The sequence below is a fragment of the Acinonyx jubatus genome, chromosome C1 (genome assembly GCF_027475565.1).
Source record: "Acinonyx jubatus isolate Ajub_Pintada_27869175 chromosome C1, VMU_Ajub_asm_v1.0, whole genome shotgun sequence".
In the NCBI taxonomy this organism is placed as follows: domain Eukaryota; kingdom Metazoa; phylum Chordata; class Mammalia; order Carnivora; family Felidae; genus Acinonyx; species Acinonyx jubatus.
In genome coordinates, this window is record NC_069381.1 from 173,720,854 (window position 1) to 173,733,811 (window position 12,958).

General features: G+C 41.2%; 1 protein-coding gene across 2 annotated transcripts in view; it reads left to right on the plus strand.

Annotated features, from left to right (window-relative positions):
• Positions 1-1,711: 1,711 nt before the first annotated feature.
• The window catches only part of ANKAR (ankyrin and armadillo repeat containing), a 72,392-nt gene continuing 61,145 nt past the window's right edge, over positions 1,712-12,958 (plus strand). The window contains exons 1-2 of one of the 2 annotated variants that reach the window (XM_027054725.2): positions 1,713-3,463; positions 5,287-5,930. In XM_027054725.2, the coding sequence (XP_026910526.1) occupies positions 5,330-5,930 (601 nt within the window). In that variant the 5' untranslated portion in view covers positions 1,713-3,463; positions 5,287-5,329. Of the gene's footprint in view, positions 3,464-5,286; positions 5,931-12,958 lie in introns of both variants that reach the window. The other variant, XM_027054731.2, reaches the window with a different exon arrangement.

Sequence of the window (12,958 nt, forward strand, 5' to 3'; positions counted from 1 at the left end):
CTTAATATAACCAAGTTAGTCAAGTTGACGAGAAAAAGAGAATACTTGAAAGAATAGTTGGGATGTTTTAAACTGTGATATCAACATTGCTTTGAGCTCTTACATGGTAATGTCCCACCAGCAACAAAAGAAGGCAGCTTTTACTGACTCTTGTCATGGTAGCTACACCCAGAAATAACTCAATTTGTCATTGTCGTCAGGGGCCTGGCTTAAACAGGGCCTTCTTTGGCAGAAGAGAGAACTCAGGTTTACAGAAGCTAAGCAATTTGCTTGAGATTCACACTCCTGAGCAATACTTGGTACTTCTGTTACATCTCTTTAGGCAGCTCATTTTCTCAGTCAGAACTTGTGACTATTTTAAGCATTCTGTCCCACACATCTGTGCCTTCCTCTCTTTGCCCCATTCTCAGCTCATGACCTGAGCTTTTCACAGATCAAAGTCATCAGGACAGGAAATGTGTCCATCCACCCATCAAAAAGCTGTGCCTCCACCTGCTTTCTGTATCCCAACCCTTGCCTGTCTCGTCAGCCCCTCTTTTATAGGATCCTTCCTATCAACGTTTAAAGGAGTCTGGTCTAACCAATGTAAAATGCACATACATAGTTCTATATTTTCCTCTGCTTACCATCTCTTGCCTCCTATCCATACTCCATCCTCTCCACCTTTTCAGCTCCACTCCAGCCTTACATCCGCCCACATTAGTTGTGACCACCATACCAAGGTCACTGGCGTCTATCCCCAATTAGTGCTGACACCCTTTCTGGATCTGTTCAGAGTACTTCGATTCTTTTAATCTTAGTGGGAAAGCAGTTTCAGGATACTGACAAACAGAAGTCTGTTGGACACTTTCACATGCCCTGAATTTATCCCCTGGTAAATGCAATGTCTAAACCATATTTAAATACTACTTTAATGGCTTTCATCCCTTTACCTGAAGGCAGACAACTTCCAGTATCTATGTGGTCCTGAGCACCAAACTGACATTGCTCTTTATCAGAAGTAGATAAACTAAGAGGTTTGCCTAGCGGCCTAGATTTGAATATAGTAACAATTTTTAATAGTAACAATATAGTTCAACACTAAAAAGATCTATCATCTATATTGTGATGACTATGTAAGCAGGCACTACTTTATGAGCTTTACATGTATTGATCCAGTTGAATCTGTAGGGAATTTCCAGGTCATCTCCAGCAGAATACTTGTGTGTAGGTGTTTTGTTTATTCCTCAGAGGGCCTGGTTTCTTTTTTTTTTTTTTTTAATTTGTTTTTTCAACGTTTATTTATTTTTGGGACAGAGAGACAGAGCATGAACGGGGCAGGGGCAGAGAGAGAGGGAGACACAGAATCGGAAACAGGCTCCAGGCTCTGAGCCATCAGCCCAGAGCCCGACGCGGGGCTCGAACTCACGGACCGCGAGATCCCGACCTGGCAGAAGTCGGACGCTTAACCGACTACGCCACCCAGGCGCCCCGGGCCTGGTTTCTTTTTAGAACCTTCTTACTACTACATTCCATAAGCCTGGGATGAGGATCTGTGTTAGTCCTTAAACAATTTTTCCCAAGATTTGAAACAGTTGGAACAAACCATCTAGGTACCTAAGCAAAAAACTTTTAAGTAGAAGAATTTACATACATTGTTCATAAGTGCAAACATGCAAATCTCTTAAAGAAGCAGTGATTTTTTCACATCCCCTGCCCTGAACAGCAATCATAAATTTTTAATACTACCTCCGTAGCAACTGAAATAATGACATGGTTGGACTAAGAAATTCTGCCCCCAAATGTTATAAAACCACCTTGTTGGCAAACTCTGTGGAAAAGTTGAAGTTATCCCCCTTGAGGTAGCAGCAACAGCCAATGAAGTTGGGCATTCCCCTATTCACAAAACACTTCTCTTGGCTTCTGTGACTAATCTTGGTTTTCATGACAGCTGTCTCTGTGTTCTTTGGTAACTCCATCCTCTCCACCCAACCTTTAAATATTAAATTTCTCAGGTCTCCCATCCTAGGTTCCGAGCTTTTTTTCTCAGTTCTTTCCCTCAATGATTTCAGCCACCCCCTTGGCTTTTGTCACCGTAAGACTGCCCAAATGTATGCATCTACTGCAGGCTGCCATTCTAACCCCAGTTGTATATCTACAGCACATATGGCATCTCTACTTGGGTTCTCTTACAAATATATCAAGGTCAGTATGTCCACAGCTGAACTCTTAATCTTGCCTTGATCTCCCATTTCTCCTGACAAATTTGGGTGCCACCTGGACAACCACTCTCTTTTTGAACACTCAACCCCCATTCAGTCTGTTGCCACTTCGTTATTTCTCGAATCCATCCACAGCGCTGCATCTCCGCTGCCACCGCGCTAGTCTGTACCTAGCATCTACAGCCACCAACCCAGCCTAAACTTTTACAATGAAGCTCAGGATCATCAACTCAGCGACCCGGGTGATCAGGCCCTCATCTGCCTCTATGGCCAGTTTTGTGCCCACGTCTCTCTAGTTCTTTAACCAAGGTTTTGTTTGGTTTCTCAAAAAGTTCAACTTTCTTCTCAACTGGATTCTTCATCACCTGTTGTGCCCCGTATCTGGAAAGCTATTTCTCCAACTCCACTTGGATAGCTCTTTTTCATCTTCCAGGCTCAGCTTAAAATATCACTTCCTCTGGGCACCCCTTCCGAGCCCCTGGTTTTGGTTAGCCTTCCTTCATATGCTATCATTACATCTCACATTATCACCCTGTTTCAAAATACTTGTATGATCATCTGTGTAACTGGAAGCACCTTGAGGTTTTGTGTCTGTCCTGCCCTCCAGCGGTCTCCAACTCCTGGCACAGTGCCTGGCTCATAATAAACGTTCCATAAATATTTGCTGACTGAAAGAATGATGATGGAGGTAGGATTCCAACTCAGGACTCCTTCGGGGCCTGGAGCCTTCATCTCTGCCACTCTGGTTTTGTGTTTTCATAGAGACAAATCGTGAAAGGGAAAAGTAATGGGGAAGCACGGTGCCCAGAACACGCAGCGGGACTGAGTTTTAAAGAACGGAGGGGCCGGGACACCTTTCAGCAGTGCGGTGTGACCGCCGAGCGGGGGAAGGCCCTACGCGCGGGCAGGCCCTACGTGCGGGCGGACACGGGCGCCCCCTTGCGGCGCAGCCGGGCTATCCTCGCGCCAGAACTACCGGCTTCCACACGCAGATCTCCCGCTAGAAGCAGAGGACGCCCGGGAGGGTCGACAGAGTGCGCTGGGCAAGCAGCCCTCCGCAGGGAGTCTCCTCAGGGAGACTGCCTTCAGATCCCACCCGCAGCGGTTCCCCCCTGCTCTCGCCCACGCGGGGCTCCGGACGGTGGATTCTGGCCCAGGGAGAAGCCATTCGAGACGGCCACCGTCCCTGGCCTCCAGGAATATTCTAAGGACCAGTGTGGACGCAGTCTCCCTCTCCTGGACAAGGAAACAATCATTTCAAAGTAGGTTTCTTCCCTTCCCTTGTCCTTGCCTTTTTCTCGCGTCCATGTGGGCATAGGTCTTGGACAAACCTGGCTTGGCTCTAATTCCGAAGGTATGAAACCATAGGCACAGTCTGTAAACTTCCTAGTCTCCATTTCTGCGTCTACCTAGTGGGGATACCAACGCCTATCTCAAAGAGCTGGGTTCTCCAAGTGTCCTGCCCGAATTAGCAGTATGGACATCATCTCTAATCTTTCAGAAATGCAGATTCCCTGGCTCACTCCAACCGACTGAATCAGAAATTCTACAGCAAGTTCCAACAACCTGTTTTAACAAGCCCTAGAGGTTTCAATACAGGCTAAATGTTGAGAATCACTATATACGAAGGGCCAATTAAATGAAATAAATAAAATACTATGTAGAAAGAACTGGACAAATAGTAGATGCTCAAAAAATAGTGCTTATGATCATTATTTTTCCAGGAACAGAAAGGCATTTAGTTACATAGAAGCAGAAAGTTAAGCAGGCTCTTCTTGTCTTTCCTTTTCCTTTAAGCAGGTCTTTATTTTCTTGCTTTTAAAAAAACTGAAAACAAAACAAATCTACAAAAAGCCTTCTCCAACAAAAAAGGAATAGATACACAACAGTAGCTTCTCTATCAACATTTCTTTTTGACATACTTCTTAGTGTCTTTTGACTTCTTTTGAAAAGCAGAATATGATTAATGTTAAAGGCATTTTCTTTTAATGTTTATTTGTTTTGAGAGAGAGAGAGAGAATGCGTGAGAAGGGGCAGAGAGATAATGGAGAGAGAATCCCAAGCAGGCTCTGCTCTGATATCACAGAGCCCTACATGGGGCTGAATCTCCCAAACCATGAGATCATAACCTGAACAGAAATCAAGAGTAGGATGCTTAACTGAGCCACGCAGGTGCCTCAAGGTTAAAAGTTTTATTATTTTATTTTAACTCAAATTTCAACTTTCTTATGGTGCAATTAGCTTAAGATTGAAAATTGTAATAGAACTACCATATGACCCAGCAATTCCACCTCTGGGTATTTAACTGCAGAAAATTAAAACACTAACTCAAAATGATATACGCACCCCCATCTTCACTGTAGCATTATTTACAACAGTCCAGATATGGAGACAACGTAAGTGTCCATCAGTAGATGAATGGATAAAGAAAATGTGGGTAATGTGTACAACAGAATATTCAGCCATAAAAAAGAATGAAATATTGCTATTTGCAACAACATGGGTGGACTTTTAGGGCATTATGCTAAATGAAATAAGACCGAAAGACAAATACTGTATGATCTCACTTATATGTAGAATTAAAACACACACACACACACACACACACGTTCATAAATACAGGGAACAGATTGGTGGTTGCCAGAGGAGAGGGTTGGGGGGTAGGTGAAGTTGGAAGGGAGTCAAAAGTACAGACCTCCAGTTATAAAATAAATGAGTCATGGGGTGTAATGTACAGCATGACAACTACAGTTAATACTGCATTGCATATTTGAAAAGTTGTTGAGATAGCAAATCTTAAAAGTAGGTATTACAAAAAACAATTTTGTTACTATGTATGGTGTTGATGTTAGCTAGACTTATTGTGATCATTTCAAAATATCTACAAATATTGAATCGTTGTGTTGTAGACCTCAAACTATTATAATATTGTATGACAACTGTACCTCAATTGTTAAAAATGTTATTAAAACAAGACTGAAAATGTAATGGTTGATCATGAAACAACCTAATAAAGGTGCAGATTTATTTCTTGAGAAATCTAGCTTCATTACCATGACAAATTTCATTGCCTTTTTCTTTTTAGTCATTGCAGAAACTTCAGAAAGGACACCTACAATTAATTAGAAATGTTAAGATTGCCCAAAAAAGGATTACCTAGATTTGATCAAATTCAAGATGAAGAAACCTACCTGGAAAACTTATCCATACAGAGAAATGCTTCTGTTTTTTTTGAAAAATATGATCGGAGTGAAGTACAAGAGTTGCTAACTACTGCCTTAGTCAGCTGGTTGTCTGCCAAAGATGATGTCCGCTCTCAGTTGGACATCCCATGTGGAATTATGAGTCAAATGAATAATGTCAGTTTCTCCACTGCAATCCTTCTGACTCCTGTGGACCCTGTTGCCCTCTTAGACTATAGAGAAGTTCATCAAATTATAAGGGAGTTGGCTGTTGGAATTTATTGCTTTAATCAAATTCCCTCAATCAGTTTAGAAGCTAATTATGATCAGAGTTCTTCTTGTCAATTACCACCAGCTTATTATGATACCAGAATTGGGCAAATTCTGATCAATATTGACTACATGCTGAAAGCACTGTGGCATGGAATATACATGCCCAAAGAAAAACGAGCCAGATTCTCTGAATTATGGCGTACTATCATGGACATTGATCCAGATGGGAAGCCTCAAACAAATAAAGATATTTTTGCAGAGTTTAGTGCAGCAGGTAAGAGAATTTAATATGTTTTATTAGAAGCCATCTTTTTAATTTAGTAATTTATCTTTGGCTCAGTTTTACGTATTTAGTCACATTTCTTAAAAGAGATATTTTGAACTCCAAAGAATCTTTTCAATAAACCTTTCATTTTTTTCAATGGCACCAAAATTATGTTTAAGTCTTGCGTCTTTCATCTTAACCTCCAACTTCTGCAGAACAGATCAGATTTCAAATACTTGATAAAGAGTTTTCAGTTTATACCTTTTCTTACACAGCCTAAATAGGAAAATCAGTAATAGAGTCAAGAGTAGAATTGGAATGCAATGAGAAAAATCTCTGAACTTGAAAACAAAATGATTGCCAGTTTGGTTAGTCATCTATAATGCCATTTTTGTAAATCTCAAAAATGAATGATATGAAAGTTGAAGTTAAGGATCAATTTGCATCAATGATCTAAGCTTTGGTATTTTAGTAGCATTTGGTTTAATAAGTATTTTTGGTTCACCTAACTTTTAAATTCCTTCTTTTTTTTTTATTTTTTAAAATGTGTAGTTATTTTTGAGACCGAGAGAGGTGGGGGGAGGGGGAGAGAGACAGAGCAAGAGGGAGACAGAGTCTGAAGTGGGATCCAGGTTCTGAGCTGTTAGCTCACGAACCTTGAGATCATGAGCTGAACGGAGGTAGGGTGCTTAATGGACTGAGCCACCCAGGTGCCCCTTAAATTCCTTCCTTCTTAGGGCCTGACTTCTCTAAAGCCTGTATATTCACAGTAGGTACCACTAAATCCTGTGCATCTCCTCAGCATATGTAAATTTTTTATTCTTAAAAAAAAAAAAAATTCCTGTAAGTTCCTTTGTAGCAGGCCAAATGGAATGGAGAGTAAAATGGAAAATGTGTGCTCCAGACAGTATTCCCAGCTACTTTCGCTGATTAAATATATCTAATCATTTTCTAAATAGATTTCCAGTTTGTGGGCACAGGCTTAAAGAGAAGTCTCAATTCAGTTAAAAATGTACTAGAATTTCACTTGACTGGAGTTGAGAGCACAGCAATAGATTTTATATAGATTTTAATCTCATTGGAAACTGGAAAAGGATGACAATTTGTCTTCAGGAATAAAATGTCACTCAGATGCTTCCTTTCTTGACTATTCTGAGAACAAATTTGTTGATTTGTGTATTGCATGTAATTGTTTGCACTTTATGGGGTTGATATTCAAAATATAAGATTTTCAATCTTTATTCAGTGTGTTTTTATACATAATCTTAATATGGCAATAAGTTTCTGCATAACCTTACTAAGGAAGAAAAGAATTAATATTCTCCCCTAATTAGCCAGATTTCCCTTGGCTAAATAGATCTAATAACAGAAGCTTTTAATGGTCAATTAGGTGGAAAAGAACCACTTTTTATCTGAACTGTACATGTAATTGAGGAGAAAATTACCTGAAAAAGACTTTAGTTTGTCAATATAAATCTGGTTACTAAAGCAAATGCCCTGAAAACAAAATTTGTTTCTTAGCGTCTCAATAAAATGTGGAAGAATTGTGATCATTTGAATATTTAATACAGTTAATGGTAAGGTAGTTTCATGGAGTTTTCTTATTTTTCCTTCTGTCATTGATAGCTAAATAAAAAATTATACATACACATACAAAATATACATATATATGTTCATAAAGGACTCTAGTTTGATTTATTCGTTTTACAAATATTCACTGAGTTTTTATTTCTAGCTTAGACACAAAAGTAAGTCTGATGTCAAGAACAAGTAAACAGGAAGCTTACATACACATAATCTCCATGAAAAAGAAGACGCTTACCTGCCCTGTTTATCCCTACATGTTTTGTGCCTAAGATAGTCCCTGATACAAAGTAGGCATCAACAGATATTTGTTAAATTGAATTAACTGAATTGAGTTTAATTGAATCAATGAAGAATTAAATGGGAACAGGGGTGTTACACAGCTTGAGGGGATTTCTACCATTACCAGTTGATCAGATTGGAAATTAAGTCTAGCATGGATGTCCCAGAGGGATTTAATAACTGAACTGAGGGAGCAAGTCCTCAGCAAGCATGTCACAGATAGATAGATCAGCTCAAAGTTTTGACTAAAGGGTCCAATCAGGATGATGTACAATGACTACAATTGGATGGTCATTCCCCAACCACCACATTCAGAACTATACACCACTGAACACTTCTGAATTTGGGCTAAGACTTAAACCACAGAAGTGCTTGTTTGCTACTTATGCTATTTACTGTATCTACCACTGGACTGCTGTGAAGTTCAAGTGCCTGAGAATAAGATTTGCTTGATGGCAGTGAGGCAGCCTGACTCACCTGCTCTGGGTTGGGTTTTCAGAGATGTTTCAGGCTCTGTAGCCTTACTGTACTAGCAAGCAGTACAGTCTCTTGAAGATGGTATTTCTGTGTCTCAAAGGTAGTTTAGATAGCTAATAGCTCTCATTTCCATGCAGGGTAATCAACTTCTGTTGAGAGCAGTCTCCAAGAGTAGTGAGTATAAGGCAGAAATTCTCCTCTTGTGGGTGAGAATTATTCAATCTGTGGCGTTGGTGGAGTAAGGACTAATGCCACCTGGCTTGGTGCAGAGTACCATAGGATTGGAGGGTCACTGGCTTCTGAAAGATTATAGCTATAACTGGAACTGACAAATCCCTTCTTGTTGTTCAAGTATTTGAAGTGAGAAGGCTGAAGCAATGAAAAATATTGCCAGTAATATCTAGTGAATTCCATTCATTTCTGCATTCCCTTGACAGTTCCCTCTTAAAGGACACTGACACTTTGGCATGACGTAGCTGCATTGTTGAAGAGAATATGACATGGTCAAAGTCTTAAAAACACATTTCAGTGTTTTCCTAGAAGTACTATCATTGCTGGTAGTTTACAATCTCCAAGGCTAGATCAGGTAATGTAAATAAATTAAGATGTCATTTTGGTAGTTGATGACACTTCTATCCTGGAAGTTGTCCACTAATCCATTTGCTAATCACTGGAAGACAGCAGGGAACATTACACAAGCCAGATGATGTTTCTCTGTAATTGAATTGGCCAAGTTGTGTCTGGGAAACTAAGTTGCATTGTTTGCCTTTCCTGATCGAGATGATGGCAAGAGCTTTATGAAGAATTTGAGCTCTACAGATGTTCAGGATCAGCAGATATTGATAGTGGTTTCCAATGATGTTTGAGACTTGACAATTCTGACAAAAATTGGGTTTGCTTTTCTTCCCTTTTTACGAAGATTACTTGGAATCATCATTCCCACCTGGCATTTGTCAAGCAAGGCAAGGGCCAGAGCTGAGAGATTTGACTGGTAAAGAAACAACAAGCCCTTTTGAGAGTCACATATTTAGGTGGAAACTTTCATCATAGAAGTCAAATTCTGGAGAGTGATCTGGGTTAGAGGTACATACTAAGGAGTCATTCACATATGAAAGTCTGAAAAGCCTTTGGATCATTTGGTGAGAATATCAATAATAAAAAGGGACAAGGCCATGATAGGAGGGAGCATACGTCCTACTGTGTAATTAAGAACAGAGGGCTTCTGGTTAGTGGATGACAAAATTGAATATATCATGTGACTTCATGGCCCACCATCTGGTCTCTTCAGCCCAACTATTGTATCTGAGGCTACCCCAATAAGGATCCTCTCAGAGTGATGCTCCTGGTTAACAGGATCAGAGACAGGTAGAGATGTTCTAATCAAGTTGTAGGGGGAGTGGGGGAGCACCCAGAGACTAACTGCCTACATTTTCAGGGATGATATTAAAAATACTTAACCACCAGTACAGCATGATCACTGAGCAATAAGAACAGACATCAGCCATAATGTTGGAGTAGGATCTCAGAGACCTCTTGTTTGTCATAGGTAGCCTTTGCTGGATCATGAAGCTTTCCAGGAGATCCCAGGGGAGGGAGGTATTCAAACAGCTTGGGGCTATAGCAATTCAGTCTACCAAACAATAAGAAAGGGATCAATATTTTTACAACCGATGTGGCCATATTGATACATGTCAGCTAAATATCAGCTCCAGACAGTTCTACTTAATTCTCCTTTCCTGGCTGGGAAAGGAGTCCATGTCTAGACTAGTTGTGACTCTGATCCCTTTTTCACTGTATATGAGTGAAGCTGGAAATCTTTCCAAATTCAGTCACTCCACCACCATGTGCCCTTGGGGAAAGTGCTGTTACATTAAAGCACTTTGTAATATTGGCTGTCAGGCCATCAAAGATGAGCATCATACCAAGACGGAGATTTTTTTTCTCCCTTACTATGCTTGGGAGTCTGCTGAAGCACCAGCAGCATCAGCATGCTTCAGGCACTGTAACAATGGTGTAGTGCAAACAATGGTATATGACCAAGCAGAATGCACACCAGACCTTTACAGGAACAGGAACAGGTACGGGCTCCCCATCATGCACCACATTTGGAACATTGCTGTGAAATCTTGCACGGCCCAAGTGTCAGACTTGGGGAAAGGAACCCAGACTCTTAGACTGTGGGGCTTTTTATACTTCATGATCAGGGAAACAGCAGGTCAGAGGCCAGGTACAAAGGCAATGTGTATTAGCCTAGATTACCCCCAAATTAGAGCCTGAAATGGGGGCTTAAATCAGGGTAGATTATAGGAAATAACTCTAAGGAACAGAAGTGGGGGGCAGGAAAAGTGAATAGAAAAGGAGGAAACATCAATCCAAGGATGTGCTTCTGAGCTTTCATTAAGATCCATTTTGTAAGAGTCAAAGGTTGCTCCCTCACTCTCCAGATTTGTTCTTGCATTGGAATGACTGGATGGGTTCCATCAGAAGTCTAACACAGCAGTGGTAGAGAAGTCCCAGGGTAAAAATAAGAGCCATGTGGTGCATCTGAAGCAAAGCACAGTTACATCTTTGTGAAGCTGGTTAGGGCAACAACAGCTAGAGTGAAAAATACAGTCTGGGAGGAAGTGAGGTAGAAGTGTCTGATAAACAGAGTGACTCATGGAACCTTGGCCCCAGCTCTATCCTCAGTGTTTGAGGTAGAGAGGGAATGCCACTCCTCCACTGACTTGACCAGGAAACTGGGGTCCAAGCCTTGTAGTTGTGGCTATACAAGGGCAAGCTAGCAGCAAGAATTTCTATATCATCATGCATATTTGGGGAAGTGGCACCTCCTCTCTTGGCATGACTGAGAGACTGGGCTCAAGTCTTGGAACTGCCCATGTCACTGCTCTCAGAAAACGATAGCAACAGCAATAGAGAAGGAGAATACCAAACTCCGGTCATATTATCTAGTTTTCTGTAGGGGATTTTAATTTCTTGATCTGAATAATTCTTGGATTCTTCAATGTATTACATAAGGTTTGTAGGATGAGAGGAAAGAAGGAAAAACATATGTTTGTGATAGAAAAATGTGGGAGCGACTTTTAGTTGACACACACACACACACACACACACACAAGACCTTGTTTAATACTACAACTGGAAGTGAATTGGGTTTGTTTGTTTTTTGGTTTTGTTTTTTATGCCTCTGCTTATTCCCTGCCCTTTTATCTGTAATGCCCTCCTCCTGCCACTTTACCTCACCCTTCCCCATTCTTCCCCAGGTCATTGTTTCCCCCTTCTCAAGACTTGATTCAGACACAGCCTCCTCTGTCCTATGCACACTGTATCATTTTGTATTGAAATGACTGATTTCATCTCTGTCTCCTGTATTAGCCCTTAAGCTCCTTCTCAAGAGCACAGAAAAATGTCTTTTTTGTTTTTAAATTCTCAGCACCTTATAGCGTGCTTGCAGATAGTAAACTTTCAATACTTGTGGAAATTAAGTGGTTAATAACAATAGAATGTGAAAGAAAGAGGAGACTCTTGGGCTTCTAGTTTGAGGAACTGGTAGATAAATAGAATCATTAACCATGACAAAGAATGAAAAAAGCAGATTGGGGGGAGATGAAGGATGAACTTAGTTTGGGAGTGCTTCTGTGACGTTCAGATAAAGAGAAGTACTAGGCATTGAAAAAGAATGGAGTTCAGGAGCAAAAAGCAGGGCCGGAGATAAGATTAAATTAGCATAGTATAGAGGTTAAAACAATGGAATCTAGTGTTTCCCCTCCCTGTCCTTCAAATTCAGTTATATCCAATTTTTTTATTAAATCCTTTTTCATTTTCTACATTATGACTTTGTACATATCTGATTTGTATAACATGCTGTGATCACACTTCCTCTAATAACTTTTTATTTTTTGTGACATGAACAACTGTGTCATTAAAACAAATTAGTTCGGTTTTCCGATTCAGCCCCAAACTTTTGAACAGCAATATCGAACTCCTCTCAGTACAGCGAAATATCAGGTAGCGCAGCAATTCCATTTTTTCCCTTAGCGATGTTTCGGTCCACACCTTCCTTCATTCTCCTATGCTCGCGTGAACTGACTGGTATCTTTTCCAGGCAATTTCTCTTCCGGTTCTCCAAAATCCTTTCTCCCTTTCTCGACCCTCGCAGCCCTGCACGCCCGCCCGCCCTCCCGCCTTTCCTCCTCCCCTCCCCCTTTCCGCTCCCAGTCCCGGTCTTTCACCTGAGAGGTTTTCCTCATCTGTGTGGAAACACTTGCAATTTGTTCTCATTTAGAAGTGGGGCAGGAACAGGGCTTGCTGACTGCTACCACTGCACTGTAGTGATCGGGAAGAAACCCTGCCCCTTCACTGGGGAGCTTCTCCCCACATGTTGTATTAGTAGGTCTTTTCTCCTTGATCCATCGGTTTCCCGCAGACTCCCGCCTGGAAGGAGGGCGAGACTGGGGCCAGAGGAGGGGGAGGGGCTGAAGATGTCCCCCTTTCAGCGCGCAGACTCACTTTGCCGGGTTTTCAGCTCAGCCTCTCCTCCCGGCCCTCAGCGGTGCTGCTCAAACCTTTTAGAGAGGAAGGGGAGGGGCTGTGTTCTCTGGGGAAGACGATCGGGGAGTTTCACTGCACCAATTCAGACTTCGAACCAATCTTTTTTTTTTTCTTCTGCTGCTGCTGCTTCTGTTTCTGCTCCG